The sequence below is a fragment of the Magallana gigas genome, chromosome 9 (genome assembly GCF_963853765.1).
Source record: "Magallana gigas chromosome 9, xbMagGiga1.1, whole genome shotgun sequence".
Lineage (NCBI taxonomy): Eukaryota > Metazoa > Mollusca > Bivalvia > Ostreida > Ostreidae > Magallana > Magallana gigas.
The window spans coordinates 1,006,950-1,030,451 of record NC_088861.1 but is presented as its reverse complement, the minus strand read 5'-3'; the positions used below and the strand labels follow the sequence as shown (position 1 = coordinate 1,030,451).

The window sequence follows — 23,502 nt, the reverse complement described above, 5'->3', positions numbered from 1 at the left end:
TATAAGGGATCCATTTTTCAAAATATTTGTTTTTGTCTTCTTTTGTTTTTAAAATAATTATTTCATTACATATACTTTGCATCATAAAAAATCTTTAAATAATGAAACAAAAAGAAATGAATAGATAACATTTATGTTTAAGAAATATTTTTTCTAATAGTTAGTACTTAACGTGAATCACTCTTTTGGCATGCTCTATAAATAGGTCATATCATTTGGTTTAAATTTACAGTGGGAAATATACACATCTGAAACCTGTTTCGGTTTCGATGGGTCATTCTGATTGGAAAACCCAAGTTAGAAGAAGAAAAACGCTAAGAAAGCTGGGGTTTCTGACTAGATGTTCAGCCCATTGAACGGAGAAAGAACTCTCGTGTGTGAGTGTCATATTTCTCATGGAATAACAAGTTATGTGGCATTTCTAAAAATAATATAAGGAATTTAAAAGCGTACATAATTGTTGTTGGGACTTTATGTGAAACCTTTTCTCACAGAGACACTATATGATTTCAACATGCGATTACTATTGACAAAGGATTAAAACTACGTTCAATTCTCTCGTCTTATTAGCTCACCTGAGCTGAAAACTCAAGTGCGCTTTTCTGATCAAATTTTGTCCGTCGTCTGTCCTTCTGTCCGTCTGTCTGTAAACTTTTTTCAAGAACCATTGGTGGGGGGTCAGTTTCAACCAAAATTAGCAAAAAGCACCCTTAGGCAAAAGGGATTTAAAGTTGAAGGACCACGCCCTTTACATCGGAAAATAATGAGAAATAAATAATTTTTTTTTTTAGAAATTTTCAGAAGTCTCCTTAGAAACTAATCAGTCAGGAAAGCTGAAACTTATATGGCAGCATCATCAGGTTGTATAGATTCAAAGTTGTGATTATCATGACCCCGATGGGTAGGGTGAGGCCATAATCGGGGGACAAATTCTTACATAGGAATATATAAAATAAATCTTTTTCCCAGAAACCTATCAACAAGGACGCTTGAACTTGTGTGGAAGCATCCTCATGTATTATAGATTCAAAGTTGAGAAATTTATGGTTTCCAGGGGTAGGGTGGGACCACAATGGAGAGTCAAATTTTTACAAAGGAATATATAGAGTTTATTTTTATATTAAATCTTCTTCTCAAAAAACCAATCAGCCATGAAAGCTGAAACTTGTCTGGAGGCATTCTCAGGTAGATCAGATTTAAATTTGTTAAAATCCAGTTCCCAGGGGGTAGGGTGGGGCCACATTGGGGGTCGAATCCTTAGCTAGTAATAGAGAAAAGTCTTTAAAAATATTCTACTTAAAAACCAATTGGCCAGAAAAGCTGAAACTTGTGTGAAAGCATCCATAGGTAGGGTAGATTAAAGTTTGTTCAAGTCATGATCCCCAGGGGGTAACGATGGGGTCACAACGGGGGGAGGCGGGAGGGGGCAAATTTTTACATAGGAATATATAAAGAAAAATCTTTAAAAATCTTAAAAACCATTTGTCTAGAAAAGCTGTAACTTTAGTGATAGCAACTTTTGATAGTGTAGATTTAAATTCGTTAAAATCAAAATATTAAGGGGTAGGGTGTGGCCACATATATGATTTAAATTTACAAAGAAACACATTTTAATTATTAATAAAAACTAAAATGTTTATCATATATGGTTTTAATTATATGCAAACATTTTGATATATTGCTGATTCTTTAAAATTGTTTAGACTCTGGCCCTGGACGATTCTTGGGCCTCACAAGGGGGTTCAGAGTTTGATGTAGGTTTATATCCCAAGTATAAAATTTGTTTAGGATCTTTTTTAGAACTACAATGCTCAGCATGTGATATGACTATAAATTCATCCTGTTAGAAAAGGAACTTGATTATAAACGTAAGAATATCCAGTGGGAAATGGATTTTTATTTATACAGGACCTACATGTATTATACCATATTGTCCATATATTTTGTATTCATTTATCATGCCTATTGTTGAGCAGGTGATCGACGTGGCCCATGGGCCTCTTGTCATTACTCTTATTAATTTGGATGCAAACTTGTGTTGTATAAACAAAAAGTGCCTTATTGTGTTGGCGAAATTAAGGAAGAAACAAACATCAAATATACAGATAACTAAATTCAAAGACTTATAGGTTTGAGAATAATGTGATAGATATTGCTTCAACTAACGGAGACAATATAATGTACTTATTATAAAGTGTGTTAAATTTATAAGAATATAAAGTATAGGTGTTGAAAAATATTTAATATTTTTTTAAAAACTAAATATATATCTTTTAAAACAAATGTCGCATAAATTATCCAAAATTTGTAAACATGGAATTCTCGTAAATGTTCCCAACCTACATAGAAGTGAACGTGAATGTACACTGTAATTTGCATAAAAAGAAGACGAATTTTTATTTTCGTTTTATATTTCCTTTCATCTTGACTCTTACGACTTTTACTTTCGGTGTACATGTACGAAGGAAATATATATTCTATACAATGTACCCTTAAACACTTTGAAAATACAAGGGATTAAATACTGTGATAATTGAAAAAGGGATAGTTTAGATTTTCAGTAAAATGAACTGTTGTGATTTCAGTGCCAGAATTTTCAACTTGTTTAACAAGTGAAACCTAATGTTCGTATATGTAGGGCAACTTGTCGATACTGAGTGCCATTGTTGTACATTGTAAATTGAGATCCTTTACTGTATTGAGAATGTGAATAAACATAATAAGCATGCGAATAAACATGATAAGATGACGTCTCATTGCAATTTTAATTGTTTCCAAACTTTGATAGGTAGATTATAGAGATACGTAATTAGTTTCAGTTTTGATTTGAATATAAAAATCCAATCCAACCAAAACTGATACTTAATACTTCACTCTATAAATAATTTATCCAAATATACATACTCCCTAATTTTGTAATTTCTCAAGTGTAAGGTATAGCTTACAAAAAGAAAACAAAATTACATCTATTTGAATATCGAAATTATAAAAGCGCCATGATAGCAGAACAATGAAGAGAAATTTGATCATTAAGATACTGTACGTAACTGCTGTATAGATTATTTACGTTAGCGCTAATATATTTTTTTATACTAATTATTTTAATGAGTTAAATAAACAAGAGGCCCACAGACCTTTACGGTTACTGAGTACCATAGCCCATAGATGTTTGGACCTGTCAGGGAGTATCATGTATGAGGGCTTCATGGACATAATAAACATGCATTTCACACTCCCCCCCAATATATATGGCCATATTGGCCACGTTCTAGGACCTGAACCCCTGAGCCAGGGGCTATGAATTTCACAAGCACGGAAGAGGGCTTCATCAACAACATAAACATGCATTAAGGTTGTTTTCAACAAATATGAGAGTAGAGAAGAAGAATATTCTAAGATTAAATACATGTTCACTATATGGCCATATTGAACCCCCTCTTAGGGCCTAAAACCCTGACTCATGGTCCACAAGAATTTCACAATTTCAATAGAGGGATTCAAAGACATCATCACCATGCATTTATTTTTGTGAAAATTTTGTCTTTTTTGCATATTTGGCCCCAGGTCAACTAAGTCAACAAGTCATAAAACACGATATCTATTATTGTGTAAATACTGGTGAGGGGAAAAATGATTGTTCTAGAAAATGTTATCATTAATGTAATACATTTTTAATCTTTCAAAATGAGCCTTGTTATGCTTTTTTCTAACATGTCATTCACAATGTTGAAGGATCCGTTTTAATTAGAGGTCTATTCTTTAAAATGTTTTCTGGGTTTTTTTTGTCCAATATTTCATTCATCTTACTTAACAACAAACAAATCTTTAAATAATGAAAAAAGGAGAAATGAATACTTAATATTTATGATCAGAAACTGTATTTTCTAGGTTCATAATTGATTTAATCAGTAGATTTGAAATACCGTCGATAGAATGTACATAACAAGTATCATTTTACTGGCATGTTCTATAAATACTTCACATAATTGCTTTCGGTTTCCAGACGGAAACAAATTATTTATGCAATGTACACATCTGAAACTTGTTTCGACTTTAATGGGTTATTCCTTTGGGAAAACCCAAGTTAGAACAAGAAAACTTTAAGAATGTCGGGTTTTTGACTAGTTTTACGACACTATCAGCGGAGAAGGAACTCGCGGGTGTCAATATCACAGTCCGTGTGGAATAACATAATGTGTCAGTTCTTAAAATAATTTTGAGGAATGTGCAAGCGTACATAATTGTTGGGACGTGAATCTTTTATCACAGACTAACTATCTGTAGTTTCGATATTCTTTTTGCCGAATGACTAAATCTACTTGAGAATTTACCTGTATTTAAATAAGTATCTGTTATATAGATATTGGGGGCTTCATTGTTATATCGATGTTTATAAAGAAACAGAAATTATATGTACTTAAATTGTCAAATTTATGGATAAAAAAAAACAATTCTTGAACTTGAAGTCTTGGTGGCTCGAAAAAAACTTTGAGGTGATGAATTTTGCCTCAACCAACAGAGGCAATAGTTGTAAAGTGTTTTAAATTCATCCAATTTAAATTATGAATGAAAATAGCTAATAGTAAACCATTATTTGAATATCTGTCATCCACTTATGTGCGAGATATAGAGCTCTCAATTCTTTGTTATCTAAACAAAACCTAACAAAGAAATTATCCTTTCTGCAGAACCTTAATTTACCATTCTCCAGTCAAAATAAATAGACCAATATGAGTTGCAAGGATAAAACAATGCATTTTGTCAAGGTAGTCTTAAATTCCTTTATCTATGTAGGATGGATGTTATATTAGTAACTGAGTCGAGTCGTTTACCGGGTAGGTATTACCTGATCAGTTAAGTTAAATATTATTACGTGACTTTAACTGATTCGGCGTTATCCCGCCTCAGTCACTACATGACTATATAAACAAATTTACCCCACCAATGACCTTGATCACTCTCAAACTGGTTTGCATTCGTCAATATCTGAGAGGGGAGGGGGGTGGTCAACCAACTGAAGAAATCCCTTACAAAAGTAACAGAAAATGAAACAATTTATTTAAGAATGATTCGGTGTCGTCCAGTTCCCAGTCACTACCTAACTGCACAACGAACTTACCCCACCAAAGACATTGATCACCCTCAAGCTGGTTTGGGACTGTGTGGCAAGTCATTGTTGGCTGACCTGAACTGAAAGCTCAATTGAGCTATTCTGATCACATTTTGTCTGTCGTCTGTCTGTCTGTCTGTCTGTCTGTAACCTTTTTCACATTTTCAATATCTTCTCCAGAACCTCTGGGCCAATTTCTACTAAACTAAAGCTAACGGAATTCAAAGTTGTGAAAAGTAAGGACCACGCACTTTTTAAAAGGGAGATAATTAGGGATTATTGAAAATTTTCGAGAATTTTTCAAAAATCTTCCTCTCAAGAACCATTTGGCCAGGAAAGCTGAAGCTTGTGTAAGCATTCTTAGGTAGTGTAAATTAAAAGTTGTGAAAATCCTGAACCCCGGGGGTAGGATGAGGCCACAATGGGGGGTTGCATTTTTATATATGAATATATAGTGTAAATCTTTAAAAATCTTCAAAACCACTAGGCCAGGAAAGCTGAAACTTGTGTATACGCAATCTCAGGTAATGTAGATTTTTTGGGGTAGGGTTGGGTCACAACGGGGAGGGGGGGGGGGGGGCGAAGTTTTACATTGGAATATCAATATATAGAGTAAATCTTTTAAAATCTTCTCAAAAACCATTTGGGCAGGAAAGATGGAACTTGTTTGGAAGCATCGTCAGGGAGTGGGATTTCAAGTTTATTCAAATCATGATTGCCGGGGGGGGGGATGGGGGGGGGGTAGGATGGGGTCACAATGGGGCGGGGACAAATTTTTACATTGGAATATATTGAAAAATATATGTAAATCTTTTTTTGAAAAAAAAACCCATTTGCCTAGAAAACTGTAACCTAAGTAAAAGCAACTTCAGATAGTGTAAATTTAAATTTGTTTAAATCACAATCTTTAGGAGTAGTGTGGGGCCACATTGGGGATTCAGTTGTACAAAGGAAAATTTTTTAATATTCACAAAAACTGAAATGTTATTATAAATGCTTATACTTATATGCAAGCATTTTTTCTACATTGCTGATTCTTTCAAACTGTTTAAACTTTGGCCCCTGTACTATTATTGGGCCTCACAAGGGGTTCAGAGTTTGATGTAGGTTTATATCCTGTATATAAAGAATTGTTAAGGGTCTTTTTAGAAATGCAATGCTGAATGTGATATGACTATAAAATCATTCTGTTAGAAAAGGTACTTGATTATAAATATAAGAATATCCCGTAAGAACAGATTTTTTTGGTATAGTATCTACATGTATTATACCATAGTGTCCAGATATTTTGTATTATGACTCCATGTAGCTTATTTAATCATGCCTATGGTTGCTCAAGTGAGCAATGTGGCCCGTGGACCTCATGTTTATCATTTACCATAGCGCAGATACTTTTATATGGTTTTTATTTTTTGACGGCCGATTTGATGCTTTGCATCAAAATCAGACCCCGACAGAATATACGAGGGTTGTCCCAAAATTGCGTAGACTGAGCCCAATACTAAAATTCCGTTCACTTTAATTTCGTCAGACGACTGGATTTTGTTTATTGATCTTATGTCGGACCATACCCAAAAACGCAAATGCGTGCCTAATATATTCATTGAGAAATAGAGTAATGTGTTCTGAATCATAAGTATGTCACGAGGTTACGAGATGATAAGATAATTGTAAAGCAGGATATGATTAAAACGTGTGGTATTTAAACTTCCCTGTGTATACGAATTTTTTAAAAGTACATGTAAAACGTCGCTATTAAAAACAATAATCTAGTCTGAATTTTTACAAGCAGCTTCGACGTAAACTGCAAAGATAAGGTATAAAAATTAATCAATGTTTCTGGAACGCCTTAATATTGATAAAATTTTATCATGATACTTCTAATTGTATGCTGATACCTTTCATCATCGTCTTTACTGGATACTAGTACATTGACAATAGTTGATGATATATTTCTATAAATCCTTATATTTTGTTATATGCGGTTTTAATTGTTTTGAACTTAAAGAAGATCCTCCCCAAAAATAAGGATAATAAATACTAACACTGTGTCATATATTTAAGCATTGAATCATTATTTTTTGAAAAATATAGTCTCATAACTGCAGCGGTGTGTTCATACAAATTTTCATAACGCGCCAGCGCGCGTTACTCAATTTGTATGCTCATACTCCGCCTACTACGATCTGATTGGATAGAGGTCAGTCAAAACATTACGTAAACCGTTCAGGAGTTAACGCCCTATTAAAGGTTTCTACGTAGTTTGCTATATCATATTCATAAACAGTGTCTCTTCGGATAACACAAGGACATTCGTCAAAGACGGTGTGCATATATTGGTGCTTTTGATAAAGTAGGTAAATTGGTATATAAAACAATTTATTTGTATGCAATACTTTATTTTATCATAGATTATTTTGATATAATTGACTTCCGGTTTTCTTTTGCTTCGTCTCAAGGCGCTAATTCTGGCCTGTAGTGTTTATTGTCTGAAAATATGCAAGAATTCCAACAACACTGTATTAAAACAATATCAAAATAACTGTCATATTCTTTGGCTTTGGAAACTGGTGCAAATGGGGTCAGACAAAGAGCTATATTTACATTCTGCTGTGTTTTTCCATTAAATTTCGTGATGTTTAAATGCCTCTAAATGCAACACCTATTCACTGTGTATGAATTTACGAGTAGTTTACATAAGTAGTTCTCAAACAGTGATTTCTATGTTATCGGTTAAAAATGTATTTCATGAATGTTGTCAAAAAACCATGTTTTATAATTATTCAACAAGAAACATTTTAAGAGTTATTTATCATGGATTATATTTTCATGCTCGTCGATCTCATCTCAACAGTCTATGTGAAAACCAGTTTAAACCGGTTGTACAAAACAGCTGTTCTTGCTGTTACTTATTCACTCCCTCCGTGATCTGCACTTTATATCGATTTATTTAAGTAAACAATTGATTTCTTCAGTAAGGGAATGTAAATATAAGCATTAAATGATTTATTTTTGACGTCGTCGTGTCAATAACTGCCGTCAGGTGAGCAGACAAATTATCATAACGCGCTAACGCGCGTTATTCAATTTGTCTGCTCACCTGACGGCAATTATTGACACGACGACGTCAAAAATAAATCATTCAATGCTATAATATCAACAAATCTATTTATATATTTGACCTACAAACATTAGCAGTACACGAAAAAGTCTTAAAACTTTATAATTTACAATATGCTTCATTTAAATGCACTGATCGAATGACATTCTTTTAAATCGTGCGACCTGTTTGAAATATAAATGGTCAGGAAGAAGCTAAACTAACTAAAGTCTCTAATTAATTTAATTTACCTTCTGTAGGAATGTTTTTATTGATCATTAACGAAAATTGATATTCTATATACTTATTCATGTGAAAGATGATGAAAAATAATAGCTGATGTCAGTTTGATAGAGTATACAAAATGAATGTTATTTTTGTAAACATAAAAACTGGTGTAAATTTTGTTCAAAGCAAGAAACAACTGAAAAGTAAGTAGGGGTTTTGCGTTTAAAAGAGGAGATCCAAGCCTCAATCACGAATATTTATCTACAGAGACGTTTAATGGCCTACACTTGTTATGTTATAACTTATACTGTCTAATACCTTTCATTGTCTTACCAACATAAAGCTATTAAAGAAGACACGTCTGTTCTTTCCTATGACATCATATTAATCAAAGAGATTACATTTAACGCATTCTGTAAACTTGTATAATTAAGACTTAATGAATGTATCTATGAATTTTAAAAGGATATTGAATATTTTGGGACTAACCTGGCTTCTCTCATTTATGGTATATAATACAAATAGCATACTGTGTGGACAATTTGTAACTGACGAAATGAACAAATTATAATAAATAGCCAGCAATATTGTTAGAAACGTATTCATTCTTTATACTTTGTTTTAATTTCTTAGTCCTGTTATCATTAGAGAGAGGGAAAAGAGAGAGAGAGAGAGAGAGAGAGAGAGAGAGAGAGAGAGAGAGAGAGAGAGAGAGAGAGAGAGAGAGAGAGAGATAGATAGATAGAGAGAGAGAGAGAGAGAGACAGTCACCTTTTCTTTTTTAAAACTAATTTCATTAGAAGTACAATGAACATTCATTTATCTCTACATTTATGAATTAAAACATTTTATTGATAAATATCGATCTTAAGCATAATGGCTTAGTATGGTCGTAAAAAATATTAAAGAACATTAGGAAATAAATCAGCATAATTTTATCGATTTCTGTAAGATAAGTTTAATATATTCTAGTGACATATATTCCACATATATTCCACTACGAAATCTTTATACAAAAGATTATAATATAAAATATATAATATAAGAATTGACGCTGTATAAATCTTACAAGATTATAGGGGCCGCCATTGTCTTGAATAGTAAACATTGCAAGCTATATTTGGTTCTTTCTTTACCTCTTGAATAGTAAACATTGCTAGCTAGATTTGGTTCTTTCTTTACCTCTTAGAGTAAAAATTGATTTTTTTTTCTTTTTCGAAAATGCAGTTTTGCTATATACTCTAATATCAAACATAAAAAATACAACTCTAAGTTACATAAGTACTTTTATCTAAATTTCAACTATCATATGTAAGTTTGCAACACGTTTAGCATGCATGAAACAATTCATACTGTTAACTGTACGAAAAAAAAGTTCCATATTTTGTAATAGATACACAAGTCAGGTAACAGAACTTCCCATTATATAGTCAAATTGTATTCTTGTTATGGCTTTAAAATATAAACTGACATTTTAAAATTTACCGTGTAGAAATTTAACGGGGTCTTGTGTTTGAAGCTCAAAAATATTGGTTATGAAGTACAAAGGATTTTGTATAGAATTTAGTAATTTTCTGGTCTAATAAATATTTTTGTGTATCATGTTCTTGTTTGTTTGACTACAGAGCTTGATTTTACGTGACTTTATCGGTAATAGAAATACAACGTATATCTAGGGCTTTTGTTCAATTCTAAAGAATTAACTGTGTAAGCGTGCAATACCTCACGACCATGAAATAAATTTCATTAAGACAAACTACAAGATTTAAGCTACTTTTATAAAGATTTGGGTTTTTAGAATAATTTAGAAAAAATAGACATCAAGGATCTGTGAATATCCGATGAAACTAGACAAGATTCACAAAATGTTGTCATGCTATTTTTAATATTTCAGTATGATTTGATTTTACTTTTGCAGAGCAATGGTACTAAATCGTCTAACATAAATGGCCTGGGTACCTAAAACCTTACCTACTGCATTTAGACGAGACGATTTTTGTTTAACACTGTTAAGCCCTGTACGAAAACACCATATTCATCTAACAAAGATACGTTTTAGAAGAATTTGGACAAGTGCAGATCATGGCATCGTCTATGACACCCTGGACTAAAGAGACAGGGGTAAAAACAACTGCAGTTGTTTTAAAAAAGGGCGTTTCATTATATATATAATAATTGTTTCATAGATCAAAATATAGATTTTAAACAATGAACTATAATGAAAATCAAAAAATAAACAAATCCAATCTATAATGAGTAGTTATATAAATCATAAACAATGAATCTTTTTCTAAACCATTTGCAGAGATCCAATAAAAACAGGTCGAACAAAATACTTCCCCAGTTTGACCATACAAGACGCAGTTCTCTCAGACGATTGTCGACGTTCTCGACTATGCCTGTTGATGACGCTCGCAGAATATCAGCCGTCCGACTTGCAGGAAGCGGATGTGTCCTCAATCCCGAAAATGTTTACTTTGATTGTATCGGATGTGGAAAAATCACTATGCTTGCCGACGGTATGATGATTCTGTATTTTGTGTTTCGTTGTGCTATCAGTACTAATATAAACAAAAGACTGAAACAACCAGCAAACTAGTAATTTAAAAATCATCATATTTGTAATTTGTTTTCATTTTATCTACTTTCATAAATTAAATTTTATCAAGAAAAGTCAAGTAAAGTTAGTCTCTTTGATATAATTAAGCATATCCCTTCGGGTCATCAATATTTGCCCGGCAAAGTAAATGAGAAAGTTGTGAAATATATGCATTTATTTATAATTATTGCAACGGAACTCAACTGTGATTTTATCATCCTTAATTACTGATTGCAGGGAAATAAAACATAAAAGGGTATTGTTAAAGTAATTATTATCTTTATCTTATCACCATTTTCCAATATCAGCTTTATTTGTAAAGTAAAGTGGCCCTCAGTCTGCCTGCATTTACAGTACCTTATTGGCCAAGCTTAACGAATTATTGTAACCTTGCCGACAAAGATGAAACAAAGCCACAATAATGTTTCCTTGCATTCAATTCTGTCTTCTTCCTTATGTCCCTCAGTTTGGTCATTTACAAGCCTTCCATGTATTATCATTGGATTTTCTTTTTAGATGTGTCGTAAAAAACAAATCTATTTTGCACTCCATGCTTTATAACAAAATTTGAACTGTCAATTCAATTACATGTTGGCGCTGATTTGAATGTCTAATATATCAGACCTTATTTGAGTGTCTGATATTTGTCTGATATTTCAGACGTTATTGTTAGCGACTAAAGTTTCGAAAATGCTTCATGAATTTAGATATTTTGACAAGTAAGTTTTCTATCAAAAATGAGAAATTGTCAGACTATAGACTAAAATAGTTAAACTACATGCACTGACTTTAAAAATCAATAAACATAACAACGTGTGATTTATAATCTAGCTAGAGATCTGACAAAATTTTATCATGAAGAATATGTGTAGTTAGAAAAAAGATAAGATTTGTTAATTTGTTTAGCATTTTACAGGATTTATCTTTTTTTTTTCAACAATTTTACATTTTATAGCTCCTACAATTATTACCCTGAATGACATTAAGGTATGTCATAGCCTAACGTGCTATTGCGCAATGGTGTACATAAAGAAACAAGACGAACGGATAAGTGAAAGGGATATAAATCTCAATGAACTGGAAACACCACCTCCACAGCGTTCCCAGCAAGATGGTTGGTATATAGATAGGGGCATATAATTTTCTAAATTCTCGAAATAAATATAATGAAGGGTAGGTTTGAATAAAGTTTACTAAAATGATAAAATTCTAAGTTAAATAAGTATATATTATTAATCACAAGACAATCTGAATACAAGTAGAATATATGTGTTATTGATCTTAAAAGGAAAGAGATACTGTAAGCGTATTATATCTGGCCTGTAAATATTTGGCGGAAATATGTTTTTGATCAAGTTGGCATGGATTTGAATTAGCTTATTTCTGAATTTGACTATCCTTATACATATATGCATGATATTCAGCGATGTACTTGAGCGCTAAATAGAATACACAGTAAAATGTAATACGTTTACAGTAATATTTCATGAATAAATCATGGTTAGATTACAATACTAATAAACATAGATATTTTCTTTTTCCTACCTAGCATTATTTTTTTAACTTTATTTCCTATCCACATAATAAAGCTGTTTTTTTTAACTTACCCAGGGCTAGCAATTATCGCCCAATTAACTATATGTAACGTCTTGTGATTGTTTTGAATTCACGTTTAAAGTGACTTCCGTCGAAATGCATAATGTTTGTAAGCTGGCAAGGAGCATGATCACGATTTTGTTTTTTATTATTTACAATTCTTTAGGAATGTATTTCTAATAATCAAATGAAATTTGAGAGTCAGTCGTAGAACTATAAGCAAGACACAAGGCTCTCAATTCTTTTTCTTGTAAACAAGGCTCGTGCCCTGTTGTTATTTAGTTCAATAAACCAGTAACAAAAATCTTTTTCAAGCTAATTTGTCTATCTTTTTATTAATTTTGAGACACTTAAATTATAGTTGTCGGTTAAACATGCTTTACCGAAGCAGTGTAAACATTAAAATGGGAAAAATAATTTTTGATAAAAATCGTGACCATGCCCCTTTAAGGAGGTTTTGTGGTCAATAAATTACCCACCAGAACTACCTTTAATTTTAGCACACTTTTGCTTAGCTGTGAACTGTTTTTTAGCAAAGAAATATACTTTAGCTTATAAATTTGAGCAATTTCCTCTATCTTAATACAAAGCTTCTCTTGTAAAGGGGATCAATATAGTAAAATAATGACCACGATTCTCATATCTTTTAAAATGTTCTTTTTTAGATGTACGAGGCTATGAAGAGGTAATTAATGAATACGGCATTTTGCAACGCTGAACTACAAATTTTTTTTTTGACTTGGTAGTGTTTCATAATTTTTTTGATATGAGTTTGGTCTGATTTTTTATTTCATTGTGGTTTTATGAATGTTCGTTGAATTAATTTTCATGGATTTTGTTTTGTAGACTATTATTGAAATTCCATTTCTGGTAATATATTGCATTGATCACACGAATTTACGTATTCCTAAAATTGTGATTTTGACTAAATTCACGAAAAAATGATACCAACGAATGTTAATGAAATCAAAGGAAGACTGTTTGACAAGGTCAGGAATAACAATATGGCGTGTTACAGCTTTGATACTTATTATTTTGTGAAGAAATTCTACTGTTCAAATTTTAAGATACATTTTTACTACATTGTTTGCAGGAAAAGCAGGTAATAAATAATGATGTAACAGAAAACCTAAGTCAGCACTAAAATTAACTGATTCTACGACTAATATGAAAACAAATAATTATTGAGACCTCTCTAAAAACGATATAAAACAAATAAAAAAATAACTATGCTGCTTTATATGCAAAAAGACATCAATATTAACGTGTAGTTTTCAAAATCTTGAAAAAAATATAAAATAAAAAGAAATAGAATTTGCTAATCTTAAAACTTCTTGTCTAGGATGGGCGTTGGTGTGTATTCAAAGATTAATCGTTTTGGTAATAACTATATATTTTTTTATGCTCATGGTGGGTATGTATCAAAGGTATTTTTTTAATATAAGATAAATTTATAGACTACATTGATATCAAAAGTCATTGTTTCAAACTAAACCATCTGTTTTCCAGCTAAAATTGATATACTGCCAACTTTACGTAGTTTTTGAAAATACTCCATACAGTGTAATATGCAAGAAAGTTCTATGCGAATTATTTGTACATTTTAAACGTGTTTGATATTGCCACTCATATGTATATTCAGTTAATATTTTTAATATCCTTGAGAATGAAGAAAAGAAATATAACATGAATACTTTCGAAAACAAAAACCAATTTGCTTATTATGTAAACAACATGTTGCTGACAATAAGGCCAAGATCTAGAAAATAAAATGTGCCTACAGGTTTATGAAATTCAAGATATAAATTCCTTCAAGTATGCTTAAAAGATAGCAATGTTTGAAAGGGTGTATCGGGACTTAAAGATTTGGTTAACACTATGCAAAAGCATGTTTTAACTGTCATTTGCTATGAAATATAAAGAAAATAAGTAACAAGTTTTGTCCATTTTGATTAATGAAAGATATCTAGAATGTCAATAGTCTCTCTCCAAATACGGCATTAAACAAGCTATTGATGACCTCCTCTTTAAAATAATGTCAAATTAAATATGGATATTGAGATTATTTCCCCAAGATTTAATGTACATGTAAAATGTCAAAAAATTATTCCATTTTCAATATAATTTCTTTAAAACCGTAAATTACTAGGAATTTTTATCAAATCAATTATGGCGGCAAATGGTTCTGGCACCTAAAAGACAAGATCTTGACCTTAACAGCACAAGTACATAACTCTGTATTCTTATTTTATTAGCTTTGAAGGGACCCATAGTGCTGTTTCATTGGTTGTTTTTTTGTTCGAAAAAACATTTGAATGAAACACTTTTCATTACATGTAACTAGAATACACTGTAATTGAAAAGTTTGAATTTATTTGTAACGTTTGCTAATGCTTTCACTAAGCTAAAGAATTGCAAGGTACATCATTTTTTGAAATATTAATCTAAAGTTAAAGTTTAAACAGTTTGCTTGTTCTTGATAAGACAGAAATATCGATAACTAGATGTATTAAACAGTTTGCTATATTAATATAATTTTTTTGTGCATGATATTTTATGTCATATAATATTTTTTCTCTAGCAAAGTCTGTATTCACCAATGTATTAATTAAATATCATTTAAAAACCTTCGAAGTTGTTTTGATTTTTGTTATCAGTATTGGGTACGCGTTAAAAAAAAAAAAAAAAAAAAAAAAAAAAAAAAAAAAAAAAATATATATATATATATATATATATATATATATATATATATATATATATATATATATATAAGTGTGAGCTGATTTTTCTGTGATAACAAATAAAAAATAGATAAAGCAAACAATTTATTTTGTCCGGGCTACCGTTTTTCACGGAGTAATAATTTTTCACACGTAGTTTTGTGGACTCAATTACATGAATATCAAATAGCAGATTGTTTGTTTTATTTTGTGAAGACGATTGAGGCAAGTGAGATTTAACCCTCGAAATCAACCAAAATAAATTAACTACAAATTTAACAAGGGCACTGCAAAGCGGAGCATCCCCTCGCGAAATGAAAATAATGTGCGGGGAAATGCATTATTTATGAATATTTACATTTGCATAGATAATTCCTTATACAGGTAATAGATTTCCAAAAAGCTTGCCTGACTAAACAAAATTATTCACTGGTAGCATACATGTATCAATTAGACTATCTTATCAGAAATGAATTTTAATTGTCGCTGCTGATCATAAATTTATAAACGGAACGTGGAAAATTAAGACGAAATGTAAGTTTTTTCTGCGATCTAGAACATATATATCACTTGAAATTCAATTATTTTATCAATTCATTTTTTTAGGAATGTAAACATATCAAATAAGTGCATGTAAGCTTGAAAGCTTGAGATTAAATAGTCAACTTTTAAACATTGTATTTGTTATAATTATTTAACTTATGCAAAATCAAATGAAAGATATTTTAAAAATATTCCCAACCATATGAAATATGAAAGGGTATAGAAACACGTATTGTTTTTTAAGGGGGATGTCTACACCAAATAAGTGTAGGAGATTTTTGTTGCATGCATTTGTTACTAATAATAGGCAAAGTATTCAACAAAAATAGACCTCAAAGTACAATACTCTATTTTTAAGAGAATTTTTAAAATATCAGTCTGCTTCCAGATAACCCCTTATATGGCACATTTTAAAACATTTTTGTTTTAAAACTCCAATGAAAGCGAAATGTTATAAAGTTTGAAAATGTAAAACAAAATAATCATGAATGAAGTGTGGAAGATTTTTATTGCAATCCACATAAATATGAAACTAAAATATTCAAAAATTATTTTAAGGCAAACTGCTGGATGAATCCCACAAAAATCTGAAAATAGAAAAATATTCGTTGGTTAATGAGATGTAAAAAAGAAATTGAATGAAATTGAAAAAATTAAAAGAAATGCTGAATTATTTCAAAAATCTTGGTTTGAAAGATCCTGTTTAAGAGTTGTCTTTCTTGATTTTACTTGGTCTCAAATATCTGGGGATTTAAAAAAAATCACGAAGAAAAATTTAAAAAAGGTAAACGTATATGCTAAAATGTAGGAATAAGGTTAGTAGTGCTTATGATAATGTTTGAATCTGAAAAATTATACTTTTTATGAATGCATTATATTTATATTTAACTCTTTAAAACAAAATGTTATACTCTGTCCAAAGATATTTTGGATTCACATTTGGCTTAATTGCTTGATATTTATAAATACCTCAGGATTCAAACGATGTTCATTCAAAAGTATGAAAAATTTCCAAGATTTCTCAGTCAAAACGCCCCTGTTAGCTTATCAGGTTTCAATACAATGCTAAAAAATGTGATGTCTACGGAGATTTTGTATTGCAGCAAGCCCGGATGATAACGTTGAAATATTGCGCGATGTATTCCGAGTGTATTCCGAATGGAGAAAAGATGTAAACATTCCCCATTATAAATCTCCGTAAGGAATCTGTTTTCGTTCCTGTGAATTTTTCCAAGTGAAAGATGATAATGTGTCAATGAAATTATCTTGGAAAATATCCCTTTCAACTATTTCAATTGCACTTCTTTCACAGGTAAGTGTATTTTTATTAAAAATCGTCCAAATGTACTGCATAAATATCTTGGGACAGACTATAGTAGTTACATTGCTTTTACTTTTTTATATACAATACACATTATAAACAACCATATGCATATTTATACATACATTAGATGTCCATAGTGATACACATGTATGTGTGGTAATTAAAAAAATTCAACTGCGTACAAATTTTACTTTGTCTTTTATATTGTTTCTTATAACGCACTCCTACAAAGCTTCATTTAAGAAATAAACAGCAATGTTCAAAAGTTAACGGGATATGAAGTTGGTTGGTCACGTGATCAAATCATGTGAAGCCCGAGGGGCTTCTTAGTAGATTTGATCACGTACCAACCAACTTCAAATCCCGGTAAACTTTTTAACATTGTTGTTTATAACTTATTTTTACGTTTGAAAAAGACAAATCGTTAAGGTTACCGAGATTATATGTTTACAATAATCCAAGCGACAAGCGATAAGCGTGTGCATTGATTATTGTGACGTCACGAAAGAGTTCATACAGAATTGAATGCATTCTATAGGTTCATATAAGGAAACATATTTGCAAATGTAAATATTTGAGAAATGAACTCAATAGAGAGGTTTAGCAGACCAACGTGTACGTGTACTTGTACGTGTAGGTTACAAGTTAGAACTACGCGTACCAGCTCAATTACTTTTCTTTTTTGGCAGTTGTAACGTGTACTTGTACGTGTAAATGTTTTAATGTAATAATTATTATGGATATTATGGATATCCTCTCCTACTAAGCTGAAAATGTTGGTTATAAACGAAAAGTAGGAATTCTGCATGTGTTAATTTTATTAAACATCATTTATTATATATGCACATTTTTATTTATCGCAAATTAATAAGATAACAGAGCCATTGCATGTTTTGGAGGAAGAAATGCGTCAAATAAAACTCCAATAACATATTAAACGCTAATGAAAATTTATGTTGGTAGATATCAGCATTCGCATTGAATATTCAGGCTTAAGAAAAGTTAACATATTTCTTAAAATTAATAGACAACAGGGAAACAGAGGCTACAAGTTCGACCTTACGGGTACTTTGCAATTTACACGTATGTTCAGTCGGGTACATACGTGTAGAAATTCGTCATTACACAAACTGATGACGTAATGCACATATTTTCCGTTCTACACGTACACGTACGCGTACACGTTGGTTTGCTAAACCTCTCTAATGTCTACCAAAGTTATACTCGTATAACCTGGGTTGGGGCAATTTACGCTTTATAATCTGAGAAGTGGTTAAAGGTTAAAAAATGCGTAAATTGCTCCAACTCAGGTTATACGAGTATAACTTGGATAGATATTAGAGAGGTTAAGCATTTGACCGTGTACGTGTACGCGTACGTGTGACAAGGGGAATCCCCTTATTTACTGCGTGTTACGTCATCAATTTTGCATACCGCGTAATTCTACAAGTTGTCAACATCGTGTAGATTCAAAAGTACACGGAGGTAAGAACTTCTAGCTTCTCACACTCAAAATGAATTTTTTTTGTATGAAAACTATATATTTTTTAAAAGAGGAGGATTCATTTCATACGATTGTATTTCTAACTTGATTAAAATCAGAGAATTTTTTGATCAAATATGATTTTAAAATTACATTGGTAAAAGACGTTCATCTGTAGAGGAAATTTAGTTTAAAAAAACCTTTAATCGTATTTTTAGCAATTAAATTGACACCATAAATTAGCAATATACATTCGAGGTCACATATATCATAAACTGTGATGAATCTTTAAACACAGAACGGGATGGGGGGGGGGGGCACGAACACATTGCCGGCGGTCCAATATAACTGTACTCTACTACGTATGTTAAAATTTGATGTAAAAATGATCCGCTATACTGTTAGTTTAAAAATTGATAGACGATAGCAGATCAAAACCAGCTAATTTTTAATTGATTATCATTTTTTATGTGCCTGCATGTTCAGCTGTGCAGGCGCTTGTGAATTCCCTTAAATTCTTATTATTAATACTTTAACAGAGATTGAAAGAGCAATCACGAGCACCTGCTTCGCTAAACCGAAGCTAAACTCACATGTAATTGTATATGTACAATAAAACAAAGGCGTTGTCGGGGGAGGGCCAAGGTGATGCTTACCTCCCCCCTTTTTATAAATTTGATTTCATTGTAAAATTACATGTTTTATTATTTTAGGTGAGATTCGAATATGAACTTCGACAGGAAAAAACAAATAAGATTTAAGAATGATGATGACATCAGGCTTCTGAGGGAAGTTGTTGCGAGAAATCCAATAAAAAATAAAAACAAATGGACAGAAGTCGCTGCAGTTTTGTCAACGCCTATGTTTGTGCTTGATGCTAGGAGAGTAAGAGAACGTACAAACCTCCTCATTGAACAACATAAGCGAGAAAATAGAGAAAATCTTAAAAGGTATTTTAAAAGATGGATTTATCCCCCCCCCCCCCCAAACATAGAGAGAGAGAGAGATAGACAGACAGACAGTCAGAATTATAGTATCTCTCTTTCTCTCTATCACACATGAACATATACACAATTCGCAAAATAAATCCTTGCTTTTTCTCATTTTATTTAGATCCATGAAACGTGTTTGATCCACTTTTTATTGTTTTTATCACGTTTAATTTTTCAGATCTGGCGTTGATGAAGATGTTACTGAAAGAACAACTTTACTAGATGAAATCATGGAACTGAAAGAAGAAGAAGAGAGAGAAAAGAAAGAAGAAAAAGAGAAGAAGGAAAAATCTGAAAACTTGGGGAAAGAAATAAGAAAAAGAGCCCTGGAGTGTTTAACTCCAAAGAAAGGTATGAACATGTTATTTTTATTAATAAAAGATGTACTAGGTTTATAGTAAAATAAGTATTTGCTATATATTACACTGTACTCAACTGTTGGCAAAATGAAAGGTACGATATCCTTAATCATAACCTCAAAAAATGTTTTAGAAACGTTTCTGAATGAAACTTTTTGAATATGAACAGACTCCCGTTACATGCATATCGCATGCGCCGCTCGATAATTTTTCAGGGGGGGGGGGGGGGGGGCTAATGCATTGCTAATTTCTTTCCTTTTTTACAGATGATGAGAGTGACATTCCAAAAAGGAGAAATTCTCAAACCTACTTAGTTGATTTTTTAAAGGAGAAATCAGAAATGGAGATGGCAACAAAGAGAACGGAGTTAGAATTGAGAAAAGAAGAACTTAGATTACAGAAGGCACAATTCGACCTCGACCGGGAGGAGAGACTCCAAAGGATGGAAATAGAAAAACAGGAGAAAATTGCATTCATGGATTTGTTGAAGACACTAACAAACAATAAATAAACACAAATAACAATACCCTTTGATATTGTTTTTTTCTTCAATTTAATAGATTGAAACACAAATTCAATTTTTTTTCCTGTTGGAAATAGTCCATTGTTTTCATTAAATAAGACAGCAACATAAGGTAGTTAAAGGTAAGCGGAACAAATAAAATACTTAGTTAGTTTTTTCAACTGATGACAAATGAGTTATTTTAGGCCAAATATTCGTGAAGAAATGGCGGGGAGACATCAAAGAATGAACCGGTTTCACTACCATACAAAATGGTGTGGCAGTTGGTTAGAATAGTTGCTACTCTGTAATATTTTCCGACAGGCTGTAAATACAATTTTTGATTTTTCTTATAGTCAAGAAAAGCAAACAAAGTTAGAATTTTGCCGAAAGTCCATTCTACGCATACTCTGAGAGCTGACATCTTTTTGTTAAAACGCATCTGATTCGCTGATATAACAGCTCCTCGAAAGGGGGGAATTACGTATGGGGATAATGGATAGGCGGGGTCACCGTAGACTGAGTAGACTTCACCATTTGCTTTTGTCATATGATGTTGCATTTGTTGTTCAACACCGCTTTCTCTTAGCATACCTGCATCATGACGGCGGCCTTCAATTGGACCAAACATATGAGCAATCATTCCGTCAGGTGTCGTAATGCATTGGAATTTAAGACCATGTACTCTTTTATGTCCATTGAATACCAATTGCTGATGAGATTGTGGTCTGCATATGGGCCTCACGGTTCCGTCGATAAACCCCCAGCAATTTACAAGGGGTGCCCCACATTGGTTGACAGCTGCAACCATCTCGTCAAGTTTCGCGTGGGACAACCACGGCTGATGCAAGTTTTCCAATTTATGTCCGTGGATTGAATCTATAAGGTCTAAAACCGTATTAAAGATATAGGATATTTCAGCTGTTGATCTTCCAAACACGTGTGAAAGATCTTGCAATCTATTCGGGTATGCTAATCTACGTATAAGGATGCACAAACCTTCTATTCCCGTGCATACAGTTCTATTCTTGCAAACAATTTTGACAGGTATGCCTAAAGCATCGCACAAAGCACATATGTCTTCTTTCTTAAATCTGAATAATGTACGGAATTGTTCTTCGCTGAGTTCATCAATTCCTAACTTATGATAAATTGATGATTCTTTGTCGTCATCCATACATGAAAGCAGTAAAAGGTCATCATCACCTTCCAGCGATGCAAGCAACATCATAGATTGAGCCATTTTTATTTACGATCGTATTGATCAAACACTGATTTTGATTAGTTTATTTCAATTTTTCATCCAATCAAATATGACGTGACATCTTCCTCTACACGTAGGCGTACACGTGCAGTTTGCTTAACAGAACGCAGCGTTAGATACGGGTACTTGTAATTTTACTTCTAACTCTACACGTACGCGTACACGTACACGGTCAAATGCTTAACCTCTCTATTAAGTTCATTCCGTATAATTTAATTTTCTGTAATTTGCGGTACAAATTGAGTCAAAGATGATAATAGTCTGTTCAAATTTCAAACGTAATGTAAAGCGGATTAGTACGTTTTTGACGTTGGTGCATTGTGACGTTTCTTGTGACGTGCAAACCAGGTTATACTAAATTTTTCTATCGAATGCCGCGTTACAACCATAATTAAATTATTTTATCATAACGTCATAAAAGCGCAATGGCAACGCTCCCCTAACGCATAACGAAAACATTTCCAAAAAAATATAAATATTTCTATCTGCATTTTGTTTATTGTGTTAAAAATTGACAGTAGGAAAATTTAAGCTTATCTGTTTTGTACTACCTTAGTTTTGTGAACTAGCTCATATACATGTATACATGTCCCAAACTGGAACTGTTTATTTTATTATACTGAATGTCTTAATTTTGGATAATTTTTTACTGCATGCTTTTATTTATAGTCTGTCCCAAGATATTTATGCAGCACATTTGGACGAATTTTAATAAAAATACACTTACCTGTGAAAGAAGTGCAATTGAAATAGTTGAAAGGGATATTTTCCAAGATAATTTCATTGACACATTATCATCTTTCATTCGGAAAAATTCAAAGGAACGAAAACAGATTCCTTACAGAGATTTATAATGGGGAATGTTTACATCCTTTCTCCATTCGGAATACACTCGGAATACATCGCGCAATATTTCAACGTTATCATCCGGGCTTGCTGCAATACAAAATCTCCGTAGACATCACATTTTTTAGCTAACAGGAGCGTTTTGACTGAGAAATCTTGGAAATTTTTCATACTTTTGAATGAACATCGTTTAAATCCTGAGGTATTTATAAATATCAAGCAATTAAGCCAAATGTGAATCCAAAATATCTTGGGACAGAGTATAGAAATGACGTATAATTTACGCGCATGTAACAATTCTTTGTGTTACCTGTTGCTTAGTGTGTCTTGCAGGGAAAACCGAAGTTCTCCACCACTTGAATGGTATATCATTTCAGCAATATATAAGTGTATTTCAAATTAAAACGTATACGTACGAGTTAGATGTTAAAAGAATTAATACCTAAATCTGAATTTTAGAACTCCGAATGCCCTTTCAACAACTATTCTCGTCTTTGAAAGACATTCATTGTACTTTTCTTCTTGGGGGTTACTTGGGGACAAAAATGGTGTAAGGAACTATTCTTGCATGGGGTAACCTGGATCCTCAAGTAACCATCCAGCTTCTGGCATAGATTCTATTATTGCTTGGACGCTAGAAGACGGGAGCACATACGCGTCGTGGGTGGCTCCGGGAAAACAGGTGTTGATAAAAATAAAACAACTGAACTTTATTTATTTTACAACGATTGATAAGCAAGTTCTACAGCTTATATTAATTTCTCTCGTTGGCACAGATGTTAGCGCGAGGGGGTCTTTGGTATGGGAAGAAGCCGGAGTACCCGGAGAGAACCCAC

At 32.2% G+C, this 23,502-nt stretch overlaps 3 protein-coding genes across 5 annotated transcripts; 2 read left to right on the top strand and 1 right to left on the bottom strand.

Moving 5' to 3' along the window:
* Positions 1–235: 235 nt before the first annotated feature.
* Positions 236–15,155, top strand: LOC105339751 (uncharacterized). Of its 3 annotated transcripts, none has more exons than XM_066071854.1 (5): positions 236–377; positions 10,357–10,559; positions 10,744–10,957; positions 11,993–12,151; positions 13,299–15,155. In XM_066071854.1, the coding sequence occupies exons 2-5, from the start codon at positions 10,521–10,523 to the stop codon at positions 13,349–13,351; spliced, it is 465 nt and encodes a 154-aa protein (XP_065927926.1). In that variant the 5' UTR covers positions 236–377; positions 10,357–10,520; the 3' UTR covers positions 13,352–15,155. The 3 variants fall into 3 exon arrangements, with proteins under 3 accessions (XP_065927926.1, XP_065927924.1, XP_065927925.1); XM_066071852.1 differs by lacking the exon at positions 236–377 and adding an exon at positions 7,314–7,463; XM_066071853.1 differs by lacking the exon at positions 236–377 and adding an exon at positions 7,344–7,467.
* Positions 15,156–19,050: 3,895 nt separating this feature from the next.
* On the top strand, positions 19,051–21,339 carry LOC117691140 (uncharacterized). Its single transcript, XM_066071939.1, has 3 exons — positions 19,051–19,653; positions 19,874–20,046; positions 20,321–21,339. Exons 1-3 carry the CDS (start codon positions 19,430–19,432, stop codon positions 20,563–20,565), a joined length of 642 nt encoding a protein of 213 aa, XP_065928011.1. The 5' UTR covers positions 19,051–19,429; the 3' UTR covers positions 20,566–21,339.
* On the bottom strand, positions 20,648–21,915 carry LOC136271602 (uncharacterized). Its single transcript, XM_066071938.1, has one exon. It carries the CDS (start codon positions 21,797–21,799, stop codon positions 20,759–20,761), a length of 1,041 nt encoding a protein of 346 aa, XP_065928010.1. The 5' UTR covers positions 21,800–21,915; the 3' UTR covers positions 20,648–20,758.
* Between the last annotated feature and the right edge of the window lie 1,587 nt (positions 21,916–23,502).